Source organism: Rhinolophus sinicus, linkage group LG01 (genome assembly GCF_036562045.2).
Source record: "Rhinolophus sinicus isolate RSC01 linkage group LG01, ASM3656204v1, whole genome shotgun sequence".
In the NCBI taxonomy this organism is placed as follows: domain Eukaryota; kingdom Metazoa; phylum Chordata; class Mammalia; order Chiroptera; family Rhinolophidae; genus Rhinolophus; species Rhinolophus sinicus.
The window spans coordinates 197,918,853-197,944,770 of NC_133751.1; the positions used below are offsets into that span (position 1 = coordinate 197,918,853).

General features: G+C 39.5%; 1 protein-coding gene across 10 annotated transcripts in view; it reads right to left on the reverse strand.

Annotated features, from left to right (window-relative positions):
• DOCK10 (dedicator of cytokinesis 10) overlaps positions 1-25,918 on the reverse strand; it is a 236,387-nt gene that overhangs the window by 129,937 nt on the left and 80,532 nt on the right. For 2 of the 10 annotated variants that reach the window (XM_019736634.2, XM_074314114.1), the window contains exon 1: positions 12,673-12,892. The exons of the other annotated variants lie outside the window; for them this stretch is intronic. In XM_019736634.2, the coding sequence (XP_019592193.2) occupies positions 12,673-12,777 (105 nt within the window). In that variant the 5' untranslated portion in view covers positions 12,778-12,892. Of the gene's footprint in view, positions 1-12,672; positions 12,893-25,918 lie in introns of those variants that run through there. 10 annotated transcript variants of the gene reach the window in all.

Consider the following 25,918-nt stretch of genomic DNA (forward strand, 5'->3'; position numbering starts at 1 on the left):
AACAAAAGTCTTCCCAGAATCCCTGTCTTCTGATATGATGATTCTGTTTAGACGTATTTTAAGTTCCAATTCTCTATTTTCCCAGGCAAAAGTTAATTTCAAGAATCACAAAATAATAGTTCAAGAGGCAAATGTAGGTTCCAGATGTATGATTTGGCTCGAACATTTACTTTATTTTTAGTTGGCTTTGAATGTCTTTGAGTAGTGGTATTTCACTCCAATTCAGCTACAGATCTCAGTAGTTCTTATCTATTACCTCTTTCCCTGCAAAGTCACACATTTATATGACCAACCACCCTCAAGGCCTTCAAATCTGCAACACTTGGCTTATTCTGGAACCTCTTGTTTTCCTAATATTGTGTTTGTCTATGACATGTAGCAAATAAAACAGAATATGTTGTAAAACCATCAGAAAGCTCTGATCTCTGCCATAGATTTGGTTGCTTATGTCCCTTTCTCTCACTGTTTCTTCAGCTTAAGTATAGGATGCCCTTTGGTTTCATATACCAACAGCTCCTGACATGGCTTCTAGCATTTGCCTCTTCTCCCCCTTCCTCTCACCAACATGAATAGAGATGTGAGAGTGGCTTAGTGTGTGATTGCACTCAGTACCTTTAAAGGCAAATGTCCTCAAGATGTTTCAAGAGGCCTTCTACGATCCTTTTCTCACTATCTTTGAAATTCCATCTCCCGTTAGGTACATATCACAGCGTTAATAAACCAGCTGCAGATGAGAAGACTTTCCAAGAAGACGTTTTCCTCAGGCCCACACAACACCCAAAGTTAATCCCACCTAAATTAGAACCATAGGAAAATCAGAGCTCACAAGTTTTAGGTTATTAATAGAACCATAGAAAAACTAAATCTTAAACTCTCCTTGATACACTCCATAAAAGGCATAGCCTGTAAGCATCTATTTGGGGGTAGATGTTTATTTATTCATTTCAGGCTATGACATAGCAGCCAATCACTGAATAACATTTAGTAAGTCTTTCTTGTTTAAAATGCTGGCCTATCGATAAATAAGCTGTCTGCTCAGTGTGTTTGTCAAAGAGATAGATGTACACAAGGGTGCTGGATGAGGAGGGTGGGGCAAGGATGTATAGACGATGGATACAAGGATGATGGGATCAGTTAATTTTGCACTATTGCTGCTTACAGAGATGTTGAGTGAAACTGGGAACTGAGAAGCATTGATTTACAGCTTTTTGACAGTTGGGTTGTCTCTCTTGAATTTAATGTGCGTCTTTCATTTGGAAATGCCCCAACTGGGATGAGGCATGTGCCAAGATTACCCTGACTTGGATTAGATTTTTATAGTGCTTTTTACTCTTACTCTCTTTCTCTCAAATGAGTAATGAATTTCATTAGCTATTCTAAAGGCTCTCCAGGCCTGGGAAAATGCACCCACCAGTACCTGTTATTATGCAGCAGGGTTGGTGTTGCTCCACAGGGGGAATAGGCCCAATTTTTCTTGTATAGTAGTAAGATATTTGTTTGATCTACTTCCCCAAATCCACAGGTCCCCTCCAATTCAACTTCCCAGCAGAAGAAAGGGCTCCTGTCACAGAAACAAATGCTTCTTTCCACTCTACTTAGTCTACAACTTCTCATGGACTGCCAACACAACGACTAAGTCCTGGAATTGGTTAGCCTGCCATCTTGGTAACAGTCAGGGCTGCCAAAAGCTGTTTAATTGGTTTGGAGCAAGCAGATTATCCAGGTCTTGGCTCAAGATTCTAATTTCAAGAATACGGTGTTCCCTTACTAAGATCTGAATTATTTTCATAATTATAATTCAAAATCAAGTGGGTGAAGAAATGACATGAAAGAAGTAAGCGTCTGAAATATGGAACACTGAAAAATTAAATGACTAAATTATCAACTGAGACCTCTCTCCAGAATAGTACAATCGAACTAACCTAGACTGTGTAGCCCTGTTTCAGGAAAAATCCAAAATGAAAGGGAGTGTGTGATGATATGTTTTCTTTGTTGAGATATAACAGAGAGTATAACATGCACTCTAGAACCAGAATTCCTGGGGTTTTAATTCTGGCATTGTCACCATGGGCTGTGAAACTTTGTGCATGTAACTTAGAATGTCTGTGTCTGAGTTTTCCAATCTGTAAAATGGACATCTTAGTATGAGTTACAGCATAGGACTAAAAGAGGTCATATTTGTTATGCTCTTAGAACTCACCACAACCACAGTGCTCATCAAATAAGTGCTAAGTAAATAAAGGCTGTGAGTTTTAAATTTTCATTAGTCATGGATTTAAAGCAATTGCACTGTAAATGTACTGTGCACAAAAGAACAAATAGTAGGCGCTCAATAAATATTCGTTGAGTACATCATTTCATCCAGGAATTCCTTTTCTGGGACTATAATTTTAAAAAATTTCATGTATAATCCAAGATTTATAAAAGAATGTCTTTGCAACATCACCTTTGTAACAAGATGGAGAAAACATATTCACCTTAATTCAAGAGGGATAAGAAGAGCAGGTGGGCTGGTACAGGCTATGTCCAAAAAGTGAAGACACCATAGCTGCTGCTCAGAAAAGTGTGGTTTATATTTTTCAAAGAATTGTCTGTCGTGGAGAACGGCTTAGTGCTATAATGGACTTTGGGAAAGACATTGGAAGATAGGAGTTGGAATAAATCATAAATACTTGTGTAGTACATGTAATGATTCCTCCTTGCAACTCTTGAATCTTCCGTTGTTAGTTGACTCACAACATTTTGTGTGATTGGCTTTTGTGGGAAAACATGAGGAGGTTGGGGTCCATGATCGAGATTGCAAACATTGCTTCCAAAGAAAAGATAATGAGAAGGCACTACCTCAGAAAGAAAGAAGGTCAAGTTTATGTTGACAATGGATCTACATTCACATACATAGATCTGTAAGGAGCAGTAAGGCCTGAAGGCCATGATCAGCTAAAAATGGGAAACAGTGTATTCAAGGATAAGTAATGATTAGGGAATTACGGCACATCTATTCTAAGAAACGAACGCATGACCATTAAAACTGAGTTCTTTTAAGCTTTTCATGGAAGTTCAACCACTAACATCTTCAAGTAATTAACAATAAAGACACATGAAACACTGGGGAAAGGAGACTGGAGAAAATAATTACAGATTACATATGTGGTTCTAGAAACTAATGTCAGCAAAAAAGGGAAGAACAATTAGCAATGTATTAATGAAAGTATCTTGAGTCCTGTAGGGAAGCATTAACAGCTGGTAAGTTACTTAAACACCTCTGTGCACTGATCACTGTCACAAAGGATTACCAGTCAGAATCTGTAGTTGGAAATTCAGGGTCTTTTATTTTCCAGCTACGTAGTTGGACAAGTCATTTCAATTGTGACTTAGTGAGGTTGACCAAAATGAGTCAAAGGGCCACTTCCTGCTTACGGCAATATTGTTATAAGGATCTAAGAGATGAAATATGCAAGGGTGTTAAATGAACCACCAAATGCCAGACAAATATAGATTTGTCTTTATTTGAAAATGATTGAAAATTACCCCACATGCTTTACTCAAAAACATACCAAAATGAAGTCAAACCAACCAACCAATTAAACCAATCACACTAAATTCTTTATGTACCAGGAACTGTGCTACAGGGTTCTATGTATGTTATCTAAAATTCCTTTAGAAAACGAACAGACCTTAATAACTAAAGAGTTTGTGGAGGGAAAAGAGGTAATAAGATAAGAAAAGCACAAATAAAAATAAAAAGGTCAAAGTCTATCTCCTCTATCTCCCATAAGAAGAGGGAGGTAACCTACTTAATTGTGTATATCAGCAAATAAAAGTCACTTTGAAAGTCTACCTTCTATTTTCTTTGAGATAAAGTGTAGAAAACATTTTTATGTATTTTTACCTCCAGATTTTAAAAAAGGGATGAAATTGAAGATCAGTTTATTATCAAACTCATTAGCTTTGCAAAAATAACTATCTAGAGAACAATCAAGTTGTAGATCTTAGAATTCCTTTCTGTGGCTGCAACCTACACCCACCTGCCCACGTGAGGCTTGTCAGTACTGGGGTGTTAATAGGATCACAAAGGACTAGTTAGGGAAAGAGTGTGATGTGATGAGGACTGGAGAACAATCTCCACAGCAAATCCCTCAGCTTGGGGGGCCAGTACTTGTGTTCTCAAGTTTGTACAGTTAGGGAGCCAAACCTTGGTTGCTCACCATTAAGGTCATTATATTATAGTTTGTCGATCTGAACTAGTTGATGTTAGTTCTCCTTTTCAGAAAATCTGATTTTTTTCAAGACACACTTACTATGAAAAGTTTTTTCCTTGACTTTGAGAAGTTTTATATATTTTTTTGTGACATGCAATACATCCTCAGTCTTCCTCAATCACCCTCATCATTTCCAGATAGCTGAAACTTTAGTCTAATTTGAATATTTATAACAGAATTAATCTTGTATCTAAATGCCTTCGTTAGCTTACAAAGATTTGCATCCTGGTTAATGACCCAGAAAAGCAAAGAGACAAAAATAGGTATTTATTTTAGCATCAATACAGTAGATTCTATGTCATGCCAATTATTTAAACATCCTCTTCACGCTTTGGCACACAAATAAGTAAATAGCTAACAGTTCGGATCCACGGGGTCTTTCGGGAGACCCTAAAAAGAATTGCAATCCCGAGATCTCCAAAACAAATTGGAAACAACACAGCTGTTAACTAATTACTGCATTATCAAGATAACTGATTAATTTTCTTAGAGGAAAGAAAAGATCTAAATGACACATGGATTCTTTAGACTTTAATTTAATCCAGGACCCTTTGGCCTTAGTGCAGTTGGCAAGGAACCAACTTCCACACTATTTGTGTTTAAAACAAATGAGAAAATTGGAGAGAGCCCATGCAGCTGGATCCACTGCCACAGCTGTAAGGCTGTGGTCGTGTGACAGATTTAATGCCGCCTTTCATCAAAGGGAGTTCCACTGGACAACTTCTCAAATGTTTGAGCTTCAGAAAACAAGACTAGCTTTTAGTATGGAATCTTATACTGACCTTTTAACCTTCTCTCTGTCTTGAACCACACAATTTCATGAGAATGGAAAAACACTAGCTAAATCAAAGTTAAGAACTGTACAGCTGGTCAAGCTCAGATTAAGCTGAATTTGGAAATGGTTCCCTTGGTAACAAAAAAAAAATAAAAAAGGACACAGCTCTCAGGAGAAATCAAACAGTAGTAACTCTTTAAATGTCTTAGTCCATTTCAGTGAAATAAATCAGGTTAAACTTGGCAAATTATAAAGCCCTTTGCAAATATAAAGATTAATCATGATACTTAACATAGACATTATAGTTAGAAGAATCAGGATATTCTATTTTGTTAAGGCTTCATTTCATTAGGAAAACCAAGATGCAAATGAGCTCTGTAGGATTTATAATATAAGGTATACTTTCAAACTGAATTCAGACCTTTTGATTCTTATTTTCTTTTTAAGGAAATTTGACCATATATATCTCCTAGGAGTATGTCAAAATGAATGCATTATAATATAGCAAATGATAATTAAAAAATAAAAGTGGCTACTTTTCCTTCTAATACTGGCACTTGTAAAGAAGTAGAAAATATCCAAGAAGATCTAAATCAAATTAAATTACATGTCTCATTTAGTTTTATAGAAACACTTGAAAGATAATAAATATCATTAAAAATACATCACAACCTAATTACAAGTCTTCCTGACACCAGGGAAATAAATGCCTTAGAGCAATCTGCTGGGAATTTTAGATTAATTTATATGAAATCTGTGATGAAAGCTGTCACTGGCTTAAATTCTGATGATACGTTAGTATGTTAATAGTCACACAAATGAACTTTCACTAACAGGCCAAGTGTGAGGGGTGTGTGTGTGTGTGTGTGTGTGTACACAAAATCATACATGCACATACACGTGAATGTAAACAGTTCTGTGAAGAACATGCTCCTATAGTCTCAATAAATCTTCCCCTAATGATAGTCAGATCATTCTTTTATTTCCTTTCTTACCATTGGATACTTGAAATTGAATAGGCATAATGGACTTTTGTTGCTATTTGGCCTATGCAACACCCATCTTTTTTTTTGTTTGTTTCTTTGTATTAGCATTTTAATTTCCTTCTGGTGAAGTCACCAGAATTATCTCCCTACCTCCATAGGGAGTGGTCTTGGGGGGTCTGATAATTCACAGGGTCCTGCTTTTCTGTGGTCAAGGGCATGTGATCCCAGCAAGCTCATTCAACACTTTCCTCCAGGACTCTGAAATTTGAGTAGAAAGATGCCCAAATCCCACATGACTGCCCATAGTTCCAACCCCCAAGACCACCTATTTCTCACTGGCCTGAGATGCTCTATGCCCATCCCTGTTCTTTCCCCAGCCTGTTTCTCCTGTTCCCTTCTCTGGACGATGCTTGTTTATGTAAGTTTCTTCTGCTTGAAATTGAACAAATCGAATATGATATAATACAAATAGCAGCACCTATAATTAGGGACTATTTTATATCCTTGAATTACCTTGATTTGGATCTTAGTGGTCTTAAAGGAGAACCTCTCATAGCCAGTGACTCCTTGAAGTGCAGGAAGTTAGGTTTAGTAAACTCATGTATTACTAATGAATTCCATCATCATCTATTCTATAAAACATACATCTGGCGTCATGCATCCTGGGCATGGGAGAACTTAAGTATCTTCTTGGTTTTTCAAGGTGATAAACTCAATACAGCCCTCATCTTTAATTTTCCACTAAGCCTGTCTCATCCCTCTCCTATGCCAACAGAACAACTGGGGGTAAAAAAATAAGTTTCTGTCCACATCTGCTTTCAGTGCTGACATTCCACATACCACAATTTGTCTCTCCTAGAAGGTGCCGGGTTGCACTGGGGGTACTGGAAGCCTCCTAGAGTATCTGAGAACTCAAGCATCTCTCAGCCATTGCCAGCCTCACATCATCTTCCTTTATTCTGCCATTTTCATCTGAAGAGTCACATTTGCTATATTTGTTATATTAAAACTAATTAATCTATCTTTGCTCATAGAAATAATATAGTCACACCAAATAATTTAATACGAATGGTAATAATAAAAACTACCATTTTTTATCATTTCTCCCATCCAGTACTACTATATGATCAAATGGCAAGAACCATGATAAGGATTTAAGACTTTCCCTCGCTGAATATCCATATCAAGTCTAGAAGAGATCAGCATGGCTTTATTTTACAGATGCCGCAACTTGGATTCGTAAGATTTGCTCAGCAAGTTGAAGGAGGAACTGATATTTCAACCCAGTTTAGCGAGAAACCTGTGGTCGACTCCACTCCACTCCACTAGCGAACGTCATGACCTTGCAGGAATAGGCAACAGAAGAGCTTTTTGTTTTTTTCCTGTTGGAAAGATTCTGAAACAGCTGTCGTTTTGAGTACTATCCCTCCTTCCTTTGTGAGTTCTGTAGGGAAGGACATTAGAAATCTAGGGGTATGAGATCACTGGTCACTTCAGGGAAGAAGTGGTAAGGACAGAGGATAAACAACTATTTAAAAGAGGGCAAGGAAGATGAAGAAAAGGAAATGAAAAAGTGTATTAAGGAACCATATAGCGAATGTTAGATAATGTCTACATCAAAACCCACAATGGAAATTGCTACTAATTGAGGGAATCTGTAAATTCAGAAAGTTTTGTATCACTGTCACCATTGGGAAATAAAAAGAGCTGTTGGGAGCATGGAGCTGTTGGGAGCATGGAGCTGCTGGGAGCATGGAGCTGTTGGGAGCATGGAGCTGTTGGGAGCATGGAGCTGTTGGGAGCATGGAGCTGTTGGGAGCATGGAGCTGTTGGGAGCATGGAGCTGTTGGGAGCATGGAGCTGCTGGGAGCATGGAGCTGTTGGGAGCATGGAGCTGCTGGGAGCATGGAGCTGTTGGGAGCATGGAGCTGCTGGGAGCATGGAGCTGCTGGGAGCATGGAGCTGTTGGGAGCATGGAGCTGCTGGGAGCATGGAGCTGTTGGGAGCATGGAGCTGCTGGGAGCATGGAGCTGCTGGGAGCATGGAGCTGCTGGGAGCATGGAGCTGCTGGGAGCATGGAGCTGTTGGAAGCATGGAGCTGCTGGGAGCATGGAGCTGTTGGGAGCATGGAGCTGCTGGGAGCATGGAGCTGCTGGGAGCATGGAGCTGCTGGGAGTATGGAGCTGCTGGGAGCATGGAGCTGTTGGGAACATGGAGCTGTTGGGAGCATGGACTTCCGGTCCATTGTGACACCCTCCCCTTTTCCCCCCCAACTCTGACAAATGATCCGCCCCCTGCTCAGATAGCTGTGCAGGTCACCTTCATGGAGTTAACTCTGCTCGGTGTGGCAGTTCTCCTCCACCTTGCCTCGCTCCTGGCTCAAGTCTTCTCCCTCTCTTAGCAGTCAGCCTTGAGGAAAGCAAGCTCATTCCCGGTTAAGCTACAGGTACTTGTCCTGAGTCCATTCTGAAAGCATCTTGTCTGCAGGTACCTGGCACCTGTGCTGGCTCCTCCCTATTCCTGCGGCCACACCCAGAGCCTTCTGATGGCACCAGGATTCTTAGGCCAGATCAAGTTTCAATCTACACCTCTCCATTTCTGTGGTCCGGACTTGAATTTGATTCCTCCCTTAATCCTGCTTCTTTGCTGTCTCCAACCTGGCCGTCTCTGACCTTTATCCTTATATTCCATTGCATTTCAACCTGGATTTAGTCTCATTTCATCATTTCCTGCACCCATCACCCTAGGATTCCTGTGCTTACTTTCAGCTAACTGGCTCCTTGTAAAATAGCCTAAATAGGTAACTGTAAATGTTTGTATAAAACAAAGAATGACAGTAAGTGAGGGTGACCAGGGAGGGAGGCTATTCACGTTAATATGGAAGAATAAAAGAAAAAACATAGACTTGAAAGGCAAGAGCACAGTACATATTATGAAATCATATATATGGGATATATGCTAAAGGTGTTCAGATTAGATCCTTGGTGCATAGTTTCCGATTTTCAATTACAGTGCTAGGAGGCTATTACCAAAGAGGAGAACAAGAATTTTTGTGCTCGTCCCAACTTTTCCAAATACTTTGAAACCCTGCAGATTAATGATCTATAAGCCAGTAAGAACTTAAAAATACCAACCCACATTTATTGAAATACATTTTACATTTTTTCTGACTGTACAGATGATTGATATAATCATTCAAGTTAATCGTGTATTTAATTTTTCCAAATTAAGACATACAATTTAGGAAGGAAACTATATTTTTATTGACTTCCTATGCACTAGATATCATACTGAATGCTATGGGTTTAAAAAAATAAAATAGACCATTAAAAAGAAAACCTTCAAATATAGAACATACACATTTCAAAAATTAAGGAAAGTCGTTCTACTTGATAATCTAAGAAGTAAGTTTCATTTTTCCTTGAACTTGTCTTATAATGCAGTTGAACTCTTTCATATTGTATGCTGTGATAAGCGAATTAAAATACATGAAGGCATTTCTTAGACAATACACTTAAAAACTGGATTAATAAGGAAAACTTGCAAAACAATTAAAAATTGTAACAGAGTGAAACAAACTGCTTCAAACATCATTTGAAGAAAACAAAATTGTCAGCCTGGGTCATGAGAGTATAAAGTTTGGGTTGTATACCTTTCAGGAAGTCACAGATCTCTGATTAAACACTCTAGATTACAAAGAAATGAAACAATTTCTAAATTTGCTTTACTGCAAAACATAGTTTGTTGCGTTCAAAATCCACATGGTCATTATAAAAACAGATAATCTATGACAATTAGTTCCAAGAATCATTATTTCTCCTTTCACTACAATATATGAGGATATCAAAAAATTCAAAATTCATTGTTTTAGTCTGTAAACTAACTTCTAGGCCTAACCTTCATTTGTCACTTGAATTGCTTCTTCCTTATTACCTATCAGGTCATCTCTGAAGTAAGTCTAGGGATGTTGGTTTAGTTTTTAAGACACTTATACGGTTGTGTTGGGGAAAGTCCAAACTGGCTTTGGGTGGCTTAGGTGGGAAAGAAAAAAAAATACAGCATTTCTAAGACAAACCCCATCAATACAGAGCAATCTGGGGCCCCTGAACACTCAGCTTGAGGCCATTCAAACCTGTGTCTACTGAATGAGTAGCCTGTCACTGAGAAAGGCTGTGGGGAAGAGATGTCACCTTCCATTGGCTTCAATTGTTGCAGTCACTGAAAAGACAATCTCACTACAATTACAATCTCTTTCCTTGTCTTGGAAAAGTAAATATTTTACTTGGTTTTATTACTACTATAGAACATTTGTAACTTTTACACAATGTTGAAATCATGTTCAGAATCCACACAATCAAACTGAATTCCAAGAAATAATCTTAAGACGGGGGCAGGTACTGTTATGAACATTTTATGGAAGAGGAAACAGGCTCAGAGTAATTTATCTGCCAAAGGTCATATAGATGGTAGGTGAGAAAGTGAGCTAGAATGACCCCCTAGCACTCTAATTATGCATTTTTCACTTTTTTGGATTTTCTATTTTTCACAATGAGGCCCACATCTCAGGATACTAATTAGGAATGGATTGAGCAATCCCCCACTTCACAGAAGGGACAAACTCTGAAAGGAGACATGCCTATCTTATGAAGACCAAAAGCAGGCAACAGTAGCAGGAAAGTCCCCAGTGCCTTCCATGGAAGAAAGCTAATCACTGTATGAATGATCTTAATTAAATGTGAATGCATAGCTACTGAATGCTGTGGCAAAACACTGCGTCCTCCTGGCTGCTTTTCCCAAAGTGCTCAGTAGCAATACCTCAAATTCAATTAAAATCTTTCATACAGTGATTAGCTTCATTACATGGGGAGACACCAGGGACTGTCCTATTGCCAAGCTCTATGTACGGCCTGTGTGTGAGAGACGTGTTTTCTTGTATATTGTCTCTTAGTGAACACAAGAAAAAGTAGATGTCATGGTGACATAACCCACGGAACGTCTACATTTCACTGGGAGAAAGGTAGCAGAAAAATTATGTTTTTCAGACTGGTCTAAAGGTTAAAATAATCTCAAACCAAACAAGGTTTTCAAACACTTATCCTCGTTAACAGGCTGGTGGTAAGCAACTGATGAGGGAGGCTCTTACAGGCCAGTAGAGAAGACACAACTGGGCACCCATTTTGGGCCAATGGGGACCAGGTTAGGTTCAGGACCTGCCGATTCCAGTTCTGAAATGCTGCTTAGAAAGACCTGGGTCCATTCCATGGGAACAAGGTTGAAGGGCCCATTTACCTCTGTTTCCCAATGGAAGACATGCTCTACTGAGATACTGATAAGACACTGATCAAACAACATCATAGCACCAACCTGCGAGCCAGACCTCTGGTAAGTTCTATGCACTTACATTTCCACCATGCAGATTGTAAATATAAAGAGAACCATTATTACTTGAAACATTGTATTCTTGTACGTGTTCTTGGCTTATCAAGAGCTGAGTGATTATTCGTGCATTTGATTATTCATATTCATTAAATGACTTCATAACTAATCATTGTTATCATATGTAAGCTTCTCTGTTTCTGGATTCAAGATGTTGATATGAACAAAAAGATTATTTACACCTAGTGGTTCGCTACTGGGGAGCTCACCCTCCACACCCCAGGGGACATCTAGAGACATTTTTGTCACAACCAGGGAGAGTTTGCCAGTAGCATCTAGTGAGTAGAGGCCAGAGATGTTACTAATGCATAAGACAGGCCGGCACAATAGAGAAATCTCAGACCCCAAAGACAGTCTTGCTGAGGTTAAGCAGCCTTGCCCTGATGAAAGCATCCTGTAAATAAAACACCCTGCAAAATATACATTTGTGTAAAAAGAGCTATCCAACAATGTTGTTGCAGACATTTATCATATAAAGTGAGTCTTCCACACTACGCATGGATGGATCACTGAAGTGCTCAAGAAATTGGCTCTCGTGTTCAGCTGCTAGTGGTTCTCACAGAAAGAAATCTACGATTCTGTGATAAGTACACATTTCCAGAGCTCTCCTGATGTTTGCAAACAATAAGGAAGAAACACTTTTAACAGTAAACAAAACAAATCTTTTTAAACTTTAAAACTTATCACTTCTTACTCTCTTCCTTGGCTCATTTAATCGAATACTTATTTACACTTTCTTTCGTGGTTTGGATTGTTCTAAGAATTTTAAAACAAATAATGAGTAGTATGCGATAAAAACAGCAGTAATTAAAAAAACAACAACACCACAATACAACACATAACCATATACAAGTCATTGCTAGAGGCCTTAATTGAGGCAATTGTAGGCTTTTCTTTTAAAAAGTGAATATTCTAGTAATATTTTAACTATTTAAATCCTCTATCAATATGTTTTAAAATAATGAGGAAAGTAATTCCAATATTCCAAATAGTCCAGAAATGCTTTAGCTACCTAAATTCTCTGTCAACACGTTTTAAAATAAGGATGTAAGTAAAAGAGGACATGCATGGGCCAAATCGAATAGTCTATTCTATCTAGGACTTTCCCCAGAGCCTGTGTTAGAATACCACCCCAGAGCTAATCTTTTTTTTTTTTTTTTCTTCTTCAAGTATTAAAGAAAAGATGGAAAGCAAACACCGACATTTGTATACCTACAGAACTAAGTTTGTGGATTTCTTCATGATTTACTCTCCTCACTGTTCGTCTCCTCTTCCAAAATTCACCGGACTCCCGTTTAAAAACCTTTCCTCGGAAGCTCATTGTTTTGCTGTCACAAAATAGTTATAAATATCGATTTTATCAAACCTCTTTCTTCTGAAGCTTCACCAGGCCGAGTAATTCTTTCTTCTCTGGTAAAAAGGGAAATGCTCATGCTACATTAACATAACTCAACAGAAAAGAAAAAAAAAACCCCACAAGTTACCGTTTCCTGTAAAGTCACTAACTACCAGCTGTTCAGATACTCTCTTGTGCATGTATTCTCCCTAATTACCTGCTTTAAAGCAAGACAAAAACACAAAATGACTTTGGATGTTTAAGAGAATTGCTCATAGCAAAATAAAACATGATGTAAAATCATGCATGGAACCAAATCAAAATTGGATAAAAAAGCTAATATACTATAAGGTTCCATGTCTGCCACCAAGACAGTTATCCAAGCGATTGTTCTGGCTAGATCCCAAAGGTAAACTATAATAATATACCTGAAGTCTGAGAAGGCCATTTAAAGCAGTTGCTCATGAAAGTGTAGATTCAATTAGTGGTCTTCCTAAAGGGGTGCCCAAGAAACTCACTTAGGGTACAAGAAGAAAATATTAGAATTCTATTTCTGTTGGTTATACACATAAAGGGGAAATTACTGACATGGACTCTTGACTCTCTACGTCAAATGGTTACAAATAGTTAAACAGTTAATTCCCAATCTGTAGATTTTTACTTACTTTCTCTGGGGCTATTTAAAAGTACAACTCTTCCCTCAAACCCACCCAAATGTTTCTTCCTGTTTTATTTTTCTCCATAGCGCTTACTAGTATGAGACACTGCTATCCATTCTACTTATTTATTTGGCTTATGGTCTGTCTTCTACTACTAGACTCTATGTTCCATGAACAGTGAGAATTTTATCTTGTTCATTCATTGTGTCTTCAGTGACCAGAATGGTGCCTGGCATCTAAAAGGTTCTGAATATATAATTGTTACGTTTAATGAAAGAATAAATGAGGGGCTTACATTTATTGTTCTTAACAATAAACCTTGTCCCATATGTACATTGTGTTTTAAAATATTAGCTATTAATAAGAACTATATAATTTATAAATAAGCATAGAATATGGGAGTATAGTCAGTTTATTTTCTACTAGGTACATGAGATAAATATTTGGAGACCACCAGACTAGGACATGATTGATTAATTAAACATTTGAAAGATTGGTTCTGAAAACCATGGTTGTGTGAGACAGTTATTTAGGTTCTTTAAGATTTGGTTTCTTCATCTGTAGGATGGACCTACTCTATAGTGGTGCCCACCAGTTTGATGTAGGCGCTAAATGAACCATTGCTTGTCTATGAATCACTAGCAAGGTTATCAAGATAGTTGAAGGAATATTTCCACTGAGAACTGATCTCCATGACCGCCAAGATAGAAGAAACTCTTATCAACTCTCTTGGAGGTGAGTTCTGAGGAAAGGATGTTATGGATGGTGTCTGCACTTACATCAGGGAAGGTGAGATCCACATGTGTGAGATCCACAATGTCCAGGGCATTTTTGTGCAGAGAGATGTATGATGTGCATTGTGGATACAAACAAGAAGCTTAACAAGGAGAGCAATTTCTGTGCAAAAGGGTCTCACTGTGCTGGGAGTTTTTAACTTTAAGAAAGAAAAATAACAAGACTGCTAACTATCTCAAAAATTTCGTTCATGTCTTAGTAGAATCCAGGCTATACATGGAAACGGGGAGAGTGACAGGAGGGGAACAATGAGGAAGCACATTGTGGTTTGTCTGGAGCCTTTTGTTCCAAAGCGTCCTCCTTTCTTTCTAGTGCTCAACGCATTTAATGGTGAAAGCGCAGGTTGGCTGCCACATATGACGCAAACTTGCAACCCGGAAGTGAGTGGTTCCAGACAGAGATCCTGTGGCTTGTCCCTAACTTCCTTCAGGTCTTTACTCAAATGCCTCTTCCTCGAAAAGCCTCCTCTGACCATCAATTTAGAACTATGGCCTTCTTATGATGCCCCTCCCATGCTTTGTTTTGACCAAAGAGAGAAACCAAACAAGACATTCTCATCTCACCCTTAGAAGCCATGTGTGCAAACACAGTTCTCATTCTGTATTGAAGATGGCGACCCTCAGGGAAGGCTCACTTAACCAGCTAGTCCCAACAACCATGGCCTTAAGTAGATGCCATCTACTTATTTGACAAGTCTTTCCCTTTATTTCCATTACTTTTCACAATACAGGCCGTTCCTTTTTCCCCAATAATAACTAGATTTAGCTGAAGCACATACATGTGCCCCAGCCTTGAGCCATACATACACCTCCACCTTCTCACGCAGTGATTGTGCAAGACAGGTTAAAAGAGACACTGATGATTGTTGAAGTATGGAGACTGCAAGTTTCTTTCAAAAACTATGAGAAAAATAGCAGAATGCTATAAAAAATAACAATTGGGGAGGCAAACTCTACCGTTACTCTGTAATTGGCTTAAGTAGACAACTAAGGGTTCCACAGAGCAGACATCCTTTTGGTAGATGGTCATTGGATATTTAGAAATTCTACTGTATGTCTCTAGTCCTAAACAGATCTTACTTTCTAAGTAACTCTTTGGAATCTGTTAGGTAAGCAGGTGTGTTACAGTACATGCAGAATTTTCAGACTTAATTTTTTTCCTTATACAATATTATGAGAGTCTGCTTCCGGCTCACCTAGTTTTGGGGGTAAGATTACATTTCTATTTTTGTAGTGGAAAATAGTATTGTACAACCCTTTTGGGCTGTGAACCCACTTGAGAATCTAATAAAAACTATGGGTTCACCAGAAAATTGTAAGCACTTAGAAAATGTGCACGCATGGGTCAAGGTCACAAATCTCTCATTGTTCATCTCTGGACCCTCTTACTCATGGTACCCTAAATCTCTAACTAAGAGTTGTAGAAGATTTAGAAGTTATAGAAGGCATGCTGTCTTATAAGGAAGCATTTAATAATCTTGAGCGACTCTTAAGTGACTTCCTCTCTTTCTAATATTTGCAACTAGTCTCTTCTCTATTCCGCTTTAGGCGCCATGGTTCTGTATCCTGGAGTCCCTCCCTCTCCCTGACTTCTGCAATATGAGAATGACTCATTTCTCCCCTTGCTTAGTTGTTGATCATGGCTCCCTCAAATATTGGCAGAAGGAAGCATTGACGGACAACATATGGGGATGTCAGATAGATATAACTTGGGGTGACTGCAAAGGAAGGGTATCTAGTAGCGTGAAGTGGAATGCTTCATGGGATGGCACTGCTGGAGACCTCTGGTGGGCTTTGCCGCCCTTCATTTCAGAGCAAGTCTGTTTCTACAGCATTCTGTGATACCTCACACCATTCCAATAAATTCCCTTTCTGCTTGAGAAACATGTTGGCAATCAAAAAACCTAACGAGGACAATGGGCAACACAAAGAAATCAAAGATTAATTGGCTTAACCACAAGGAATCACTGCGAAGTTCATTAGAAAAGAAATGTGAAACCAATAAATAGTCAGAAATGTATTAAATACTCTATACTCAAGGCATTGCTGGGCTTCTTGAAATACGCATAACACCCTTCCTCGCCTCAAGAAGCTTCTACCTGACAGAGGAGTTCACTACAGTTTGAAGGGGTCTGGGTAAGTTTATAGTAAAGATAGAACCTAATGAAGGCATTGAATAATATGTGGGAGTGAAATAGATGAGAGAAGGGTAAAGGATTTTCTAGAAAGCAGACATGGCATAGAGAAGGCACAGATAAAATGGTTAAAATCATGGGATCTGAGGTCAGCTTGGATTCCAATCCTACGTCCACCACTTACTAACTGTCTTTCTGCCAATCACTCTCTCTCTCTCCAGGCCTCAGTTTTCTCATCTGTAAAGTGGGAATAGTATGGTAGCTATCTCATAGAGTTGTTGTGAAAATAAATGAGATGACACTCTTAAAATTTTTAGCACATTGCCTGCTACATAGGAAGTATAACTATGAGTTATTACAAAAACTAAGAGGCAAGAAAAGACAGAATGTTTAAGAATTAGAAATCCATCCTGTCTATAGCCCAGAGTTGAGTAAGCAGAAGAGGCAATAACAACTGAAAATAGAAGGCGAGGGCTACCTCATGGAAGGTTTCGAATGCCAAGATAGTGAATGTTTCCATTGTATCCTGAAAGATGGGAAACCAGTGAAGGGTTTTTGAATTATAATTAAAATAGTTTCTTTGGAAGATTCATTTGGTAGTTATATGCAGGCTGTGGGAATATAAACCCCAGACAGTTTGCAGTAATCCAGGTATTAATTTAACATAGAGCGGTGGGTGGCAGAAAACTTGGCAACAAAAACTTAACTATAGATTTCAGGGAGACTATACATGAAGATCTGATAATTAAATGGAAAATGATAGTTGATGTTTAATGAGCAAGTACTCGGTGCTGGGTCCTGGTCTAAATGTTTATAATGCCTTATTTCAGCTATGCAACAAGCCTGTGAGGTAGTTATTGTTATTATATTATTATCACCACTCCAGTTCTACAGAGGAAGTTACTTGGGTCCTGAGAAGTTATGCAGTTGGCCCAAAGTCCCAAACCAAGCAAGGAACACTTGGGATTTAAACCTAGGCAGTCCCGGTCTCGAGCCCATGCTCTTAACTAGTAGAGAGGTTCACAGATGCCAGCAGGTCTCTGAGTTTGACCATCAAGGAGGTGGATGATATGACTGAGGGATACAGGGTGGTAAGAAAAGACTTCTTTTCCTACTAATGCTGATTAGACATGTTGAATGTTGGGTCAAGAAGACAAGCTAATGGGCATGTTCAGCACCACTGTTATATGTGTGCCTGGAACTGAGGAGTCAGGACTGGAGACATGAAGCTGAAGACCATTGAAAGGGTTAAAAATTGAAAGTCTAAAAATAGTGGAATTTTTGGAGAACAGTATAGGATAGATTTGAGAACACAGCCTTGAAATTCTTTTACATCTGATGGATGGAAGGCAATTTAGGACATTGAGAATGCACAGAGACAAAGGGGAAAACTACCAGCGCAGTGCGGTGTTCAGATGCACTGGGGAGGGCAGGTTAAGGAAGGTGATACTTGGCATCCAGGCAGAGACGGATATAGGACCTGAGAATGTCCAAAACATTTCAGCATGAGAGATAAGCAAGATGAAAATGAAGGACCTTGAAGTTCTGGATCCAGACAGATCTATATTTGAATTCTCTTCAACTGTCTATTAAATTACTTCCAGCAAGTTACTTGACTTCAGTCTGCCTGTTTCTTATATATAGAATAGAGCAATTAGTATGCTTGGTATTTACATATCTACAGAGGTATGTATTAATATATAGACATACATGTGCACACAAAATAAACAAACACACATATTGTTACATATGAGTTCAAAGTCTGGCCCCCTGATGTCCAAACAGAGAAAGCTAAGTTTGCAATTTTCAGTAGATAAGAGTCTGGATATTTGCAAGTTAGTTAAGATGGTAACTCTTAGGCATGTTTTAGAAGAAACAGGAATTTGCATGCTAACGTCAGAAATTTGAGAAGAAGTACTGGTGGTCTGTATTAGTTTTATATTGTTTCTGTAACAGGTTACCACACATTTTGTGGTTAACATTAACACCCATTTTTTTCTCTCACAGTCTTTGTAGGTCAGAAATCTGGGTACAATTTGGCTCAGCCAATTCTCTGCTTGGAGCCTCACAGGCTGAAATCCAGGTGTGTTGTTGAGAGGATTCAATTCCTTGTAGTTAGTTGTAGGGCTTACTTCCCCATTTTCCGCTGCCCTGTCAGCAAGGGGTCATTGTCAGTGCTAGAGGCTGCCTACATTCTCTGGCTCATGGTCTCTTTTTAGGCCACAAACAATAAGTTGAATCATTCTTACACTCTACATCTCTCTGTCTTTCCTTTCTACCTCATCTTTCCTACACTGCTCTTCTGCTGCATTTCTTTCCTACTCTCTTTAGCTAGAGAAAAAGTCTTGGCTGTCACAGCCTCACGTGATTAGATTAGTGCTACCTGGATAAACCAGGATAATTTGTCTATTTTAAGGTCAGTTGATAAGTAACTTGAATTTACATCTGCAAAGACCCTTCACACACAGCATTACTAAGATTAGTGTTTGATCAAACAACTAGGCTCTTGGGTGGGGTGGGAGGGTGGCTGTGCATCTTTAGAAAACAATCTCCACACAGACCTATTCTGGACTACAGTTTGGTTTTGATGCTTATCTTTTAAAAACAATTTTAACATCAATAATGTACTGAGAAGATGGAGTAGGTGAAGACAAACCCTGGGTGTTGTTTCCACTGACCACAGAACTGGGATGCAGGTTGCAGGAGGGCTAGGAAATGAGAAAGATAAAATAAAAATGTGGCTTACAGATAGCAACCCGGAAAAAATTAGCAGTGAAATAAAGGTGAGAAAGAAAGTGGTAGTTGTGGGGGGGGGACAGCAAAACCAAACAGACACATTTGGAAGACGAACAGCAGGTGGAGAAATAACCCAATATAGAAACACAGAAAACAAAGGAAATAAGCCAAAGGCAACAAGCTACGAGAAGGTCATCTTTTAAATCTTTGCATAATATTTGACTAGGCTGTAAAATAGGCAAATGGCATCCTTGCTGCATCTAAGAAACCAGAGGGTGGGAAATTTGGGTTTCGCTGATAGTGCATCTAAACTTACTTGAGCAAAATTACCCCAAAAGTACCGTTAGGAATGCAGAGTAACTGAAAACTTGGTGGTTAAAACTTGGACAGCTACACACAAAGTCACACTTGAGTCTGCAAAGCCAAATCTGAGCTACTGATAAAGTGCTTCCTGTTTGTTTCCATGTGCTTTCTCTACCACCTCTTCATTCCACCTTCTCTTTATCTAATTTACTCGTTGAGCTTTTCAGCATTTGCTGTGGTTACTTCTTCATTGTGAAAAGATGTTGAGGCAACTCATTTTATTTTTTCTCTTCCATTTAAAATATATTCCCCTTTGCCAGTGGGTTTGTGTGCCGCACAGCCTTCTCTCATAGGACAAAAACAAGGCTGGTCCATGGTCCATTTCAGGGTTCAGCTCCCCACTGTACACCTTGTTTAAAGGAAGTAAAGCACAAGTAGCTACTTCCTCCTTCACTGTGGTCTCTCCTGAGCCTGGCCCCAGGCAGAAGTACCCTTCTAACTAGTAGCACCCTGCCTCACTACTTCCTGCTACAAAGATCAGACGGAACCGTTCAGTTACTGAGGAGAGAGCCTCAGATATCTTTGAGGGGGTTGCACTGAACACAACAAAATCTCCTATTTCTGAGGGTAGAGCTTTCAGTGGGTGAAGTCTGCAGACGACAGCAGGTTTTCCTCGAATTCAAATAGCATTACTTTCAGTATAAAATACTGAGAAATATAGAAAATAAAGAGTGCCGTGAAATCTGAATCACACTGAAGGAGAATGTGGAGGTGACAAAAATAGAAACAGACTACAGTTGTGTGTGTGTATGTTGTGTATTGTGCACGTGACATGTGTGTTTATTGTGTGCTTGTGTATGTGTGTGTGTGTGCATATGTGATAGACATAAATGAACTTTATTGCATTAAAATAATTCATAGTATTCCATTTGTAGACCTTTAAACATGTATCAAGTTGCAATGATATTTGTTGATATTACTGAATTTAAATAGGCCTCAGGCGGTAAGAAGATTTATTAATTAAGATTGGATGGGGAGAGTGTTAAAAAACTCATTTCTTAGAGAGCTTAGCAAACCTGTCTTAGAATCTAATAGCATCGATGAAGGGGTTATATTTTTTTCTTTTAAATTGTGTACTTTGTTCATTAGTCACAGATTTCCACTGGGAAAAACGCTATAGCCAGGAGATTCTCATACATCTTGCCAATAAGTATCTTAATGTGATATTTAATAAATGAGGAACACCGATTTTAGTGTTTTCCCTTTTCTCAATTTCCTGATGAGTGTTTAGGTATTTATAACTCATCTTGAAGATCTTGCTACTTTATGTTAAAGGCATCCAACCATCTTTAAGAAGGGAGCTTTAGCTTGATCTGGTGCAAACTGCGAAATCCCTAAGAAGCAAGCATTCATCCTGAATTCAGCCCATGCTCTAACTCCATTCCCTCACCACCATGCTCAGCACCAGAGCCTAACAACGTGACACTAACTACAACAAAAATACCACAGCTATTGTATGATAATTTGAAGCTTATGTTTCACACACATAAAAACAGCTTGGCTTATTAATGCTGTTTAAAAAGTCACACAGCTTTCTTCACCTAGAACATGGTGTTCTTTTCCCATTAAAAAACAATCAGCCCCAAAGCAACATATTTTTCACTGGATTATTATTCCTCCATCTTTTAAAGAAGACTGGAAGGAATTTTGGGTCGAGGCAGATGATTTCTTTCACAAACTATCAGGTGAAGACACACAAATATAACCTCCCAGAAGATGGGAATTGAGGGACTCTGAATCAATGCTATTATCTTTGATCACTGAGGGACAATTGCCCAATAGTTATTTCCCCCTAGGGAACATCTGTATTCTCTCTGTTGGCTGGCATGGATCCTATACCAGCTTCTCACTGCTGGCAAAGTTAACTACAGACTAGAATTATTTATTTTAAACTAAAACAAGCACTCAAAATTGCCCTCCTGTATTCATTCCAATTGTTAATTACCTTGCTTTCAATATGAATGTCACTCAATGTTTAATAATTACCCTGAGAATCACAACCTACACAGGTTTTATGGAGAGGCCAAGGTTTTTCATATCGGTGAAACGCTAATGGAAACATTGGTAATTTATATAACATCAGCATTGCCTAAGTTTTATTCTTGTGGTGATCTTTTTACTGCAGAAGGATGTGCCTTTACAAGGGGAGGACAATAAAGCATTTTTACCTAAGCAATTCTGATGGGGAAACAAATTGCGTAAATGCCGAACACTGAGCAGGCGTTCAAGCAACTATTCAAGCAACTGCTTGCTAGTGAATCTGACTGATACGTTAGCTGCAATTGGTGCAACCAGCCCATCCCCCCAAACCATTTCTTTAATGGCGTCATTAATTCATTTGTATATTTTAACGCCTCTGCCAGGAAGAAACAAAGTGAATATACTTTGATTTAAGTGTTTAATGCTTTGTATTGTAGAAATTGGAGAATAATGGGAGGGTCTTGGCTTTTCAACCAAGAGCTTTTTTGTGTGTTTTGCAGCGAATTAACTGCTGGATTTTCTTTATTTAGCTGTGCACACTGCAGTAAATTCTTGACTTTTCATGTGTGGTAGCTCAAGGTCCCCGATTAAAGGATAAATTAACCTCTTAGTGTCTGTTCTGCCCCTCACCAGTGGGTAAGGACTAACGTAACAGGGAAATGAGCACTAGGTAGCTCTGAAAAGAACACCAACATCTACCTGGTTTATGATCATGAAAACAAATGCATAGAGGCTCTGATTCTTTGCCAAACAGTTCTCAGTCCAGTCCATTCCTTGGTGCTGGTCCAGTGCCAGGTATTGGAGACAGCAAGAGAACAGAGTGCTCACAGACAGTGCAGGTGGGGAGACAGTCAGACACACAAAACGATCTATAGATATACAAGAAGGCAGAAGCTGAGTGTCAAGTGAAGAACATGCGTCAAAAACATGAGGCCTAGGTGCAGGAGGGTTTCATACACAGGTACAAAGACCTAAGTCAGGGCCAGAACATTGTAGGACTTTAGGTCACCTTTATAAGAACCTCAAAAGCAGACGTCCTCCAGTGTGTGCAAGAATCACATGGAAGGTTGTTACCAATGAGCCCTCAGAAGGTCCAGTAATCTGCCTTTATCACAATGTGACTCGTCTGAAGATGCTACGCAGACCACACTGAGAAACGACTCAGAAGCTAGTTCACCTAATTGTTCTTTTAGGCAGAGAGTCATATAATAGTTCCCTCTGGGACACCACCTCCCAGTATAAATTGTTTGTATACTAGACCAAATTCTTATTTATAAAATCAAATATTCTCTTTCACTTATAGATATGAAATCAGGCAGAATGAACTAACCAGTCCCATCACTCTGAATGTTTGCAGGACCAAAGAGAAAACCCTGGGGTGAAATTAGCTGTCAAAAACTGGGCCTCAGACCAGATGCCCCACTTGTTCTTCAATTTCACGTAATTTCCTCTTTGTTGGCCATTTCTCTGCTTGGACTTTTGTAACCCTGGTCATACTTATCTCTCAGTTATTATCTAAGCTATGTTTTCTCAGTCTCAGCCGTGTTGACATTTTGGGCCAGATCACACTTTTTGTGGGGAATTGTCCTGTGCATTGCAGGGTGTTTAAGCAGCATCCCTGGCTGGCCTCTACTCATTAGATGCCAGCACGCCACCCTCCCACCTCCATTCCCTGCTGTGACCGCCAATAATGTCTTCAGACATTGCCACATGTTCTCGAGGGTGTAGGAGGAGGAAAAAAAAAAATCACTCCTGCTTGAAACTCTCTGATCTGAATTCTGCCTCAATATTTCTCTGATGATGGCTTTTAGGCCCAGATGATGATGGAGGTTCCTCTTCAATCCAGGGTTAGCTCCTCTTGAAGGCCAAGTTGCAGCCACTAGCTTGGGAGGATCCTAGGGTTACTGGCCTCAAGGGCGTCCCTCTCTCACTTCTCCATGTCTCAAAAACCCACTACTGGAATTAGTCTGTGAGTCTGGGTTTCTGTTTCTCTTCTGGGCTATCCCTATTAAAATACAGCTATTGCTTGCTGGGCAAAGATCCAAAGCCATTACAATCTTTAATAACTTAGCATATCACAAGAGGCCCGCTGGTCACCTAGGCAAAGCCCCAAGGAATGGGAGAGGAGGACAGACATTTGAATAGTGTGAAGGATAAAGTTGGGAGTATGGTGTTGGCCATTGTGGGTAAGATCACTGTGCTTTGATTCCCAGCCTTCCTACTTGCTTGCTGGGGGTCTCTGTAAAAGTTACCCAACCTCTCTGAACTTAAGTGTCCTCATTTGTAAAATGAGGATAACCGTAATACCTACTGCACTGAGTGCTGTGAGACTTAATGAGTGAATATTTGTAAAGAGCTTAGCACTGTGCCTGGAAAATAATAAAATGCTCCATCTATTTTAGCTCTAAGTTTGACTGTGTCCAGGAGATGAACTTCAGCTGGGCTGCTGCAGTATTGTGTATGGCGGTGCAAATGATCCTAGCTGAGGGGGAGGTGACTAGCTGCTTGGAAAGAGACAGCAAAAGGAAAAGGGCATTCAGAAAATGAAGGGAGTGGCCTGAAGACCCTGTTGGCCCGGATGTAGATAATTAGGTTAAACAGCCCCTCCTCCCATGCATACTCGACCATCCACAACTGACCTCTTTGTACTAACTGTGTCTTGCAACACTGGTCATTTCATTTTTAAATCCCCACTGTGCACAACTACAAAAGCTTCCAATTATCCTATTTCTGTCCTCCCCCTTCATCCCACACAAAAGACCCAAATGCCAAGGAAGTTAAGAAAGCCAAGACTTAACCAATATCATATGCTTTTTTATCTTTTCATGGTTACTTTTCTCCCTAAGCAGGACTGTAAATTCCCCGAGCGATAAACAGTATCGTCTTTATGTCTGCACTGTGCTGGGTCTCCTACTGGCATGTGGCAAATACCAACATTATAATTACCAATCTGATGTCTTGAACAGGACAAAAGGGCATTGCACTTTCTCTTTCTCTGTCTTCTCCTTCTCCTTCCTCTAAGTGTCCCAGACCAATGCAAAGTGTTAAAGTGCACTGACAGAGAGACATGTAATCTGACTTTGCTCCATTTTGCAAGGGTGTCAGAGACTGGGAAAGAGATCTGTTACCTTGATTGTATCAAAAGATCTTTGGCAGCATTTAAAATTGGCACCCGTCTTGCTTCGGTTGGCATTCAGGGTTATATTTTCAGAAACCAGTTTCAATTTGTGTTCACTTCTTATCTTTCTGTGTCCATAGGTCCTGAGGGGAGACTGCCTTTGATAAGTCCTTTCTTTTCTTCTTCTAGGCAAGAGTGCATCTGTGCTCACAGTGAGAAGAGCACGGATGGCAGCCGGGAGGCCTGTATTCGAGAATCAATCCATTCACTGATGGCCTGAGAGGCCGAGTGCAAAACAATGACCTCTCTGGACCTCTTTGTCCTAAAGCCTCTTCCATCTCTAAATTTCTGTTTGTGTGTTCTTAAGCAAAACTACTTGTATTACCTGTTTTCAAATAAACTAGTGACTTGGCTGAGAAAATAAGCTTATTTATTTATTTTTTTTAACCTCATGTGTCTATTGGGAAGAGAATCTTCAATCAGAAAACCTTTCTCCACACCAAGACCACCTGGTATACCTGTCCTTAGCTCCCTGTCCCCAGCAAGATTTCATTTCAGAAGTAAACAGCTGTGCTTTCTCACTAGATGACACTACCCTCCACATGGTGTGTAAACAGAGCCTTGAAAAGAATTTTGGTACTGTTTTCACACCCACTCCCTTGACTGATATAATCTTGGTTAAATATGAGTATTCAGATTTTGTCTTTTCTTTTCTTTCTTTTTTTACATATCGTTACTTTTGCCTTGAGTGTAGCTACAAAAATAGAAGTCAACCCTAGAAAACCAGTCCTTTTGAAAATGGCTGATGTTCAGTTTTGTCCCACTCTGCTCTTTGGACTGATTTCATATGCCCATCGCCAAGGCTGAATTTTTGTATAAAAGCCTGAGCTTCTAATCTGTTAGGAGAAGAAATTGGAGTTAATGTGGGCACAGTACATAACCTTTTGCCCCTGGCTGTGGTGACTGTACCTTGAACATCTCAACCCCCTCACCTTCCAGAGCACATCAAACAGGTGTCCCGGCCACACCTGGGTCCCAAAGACTCTTTTCTCGGAACATGCGCCTTGAGAAGAATAGCATTCGGGAAGAATCGGCCTCGGTTTACACCTAATACTGTTCTGAACCCTGCACATTACAGATCTTGGGCCCTGCTCCTTCCTGCGCTTCCTGAGGCATGGTGTTCAGCTCTCCCTTCAGTCTGACGGGCTGTCCCCACCTTCACTCTTTAATGCCCTTGATTTAGCTAAGGTCATTTTCTGTTGGCAGCCATATAACATTTGCAACCATTTGTGCATTTATTCTGTCAATGGGTACAGATACTGTGCTAGATATTTAAGATAA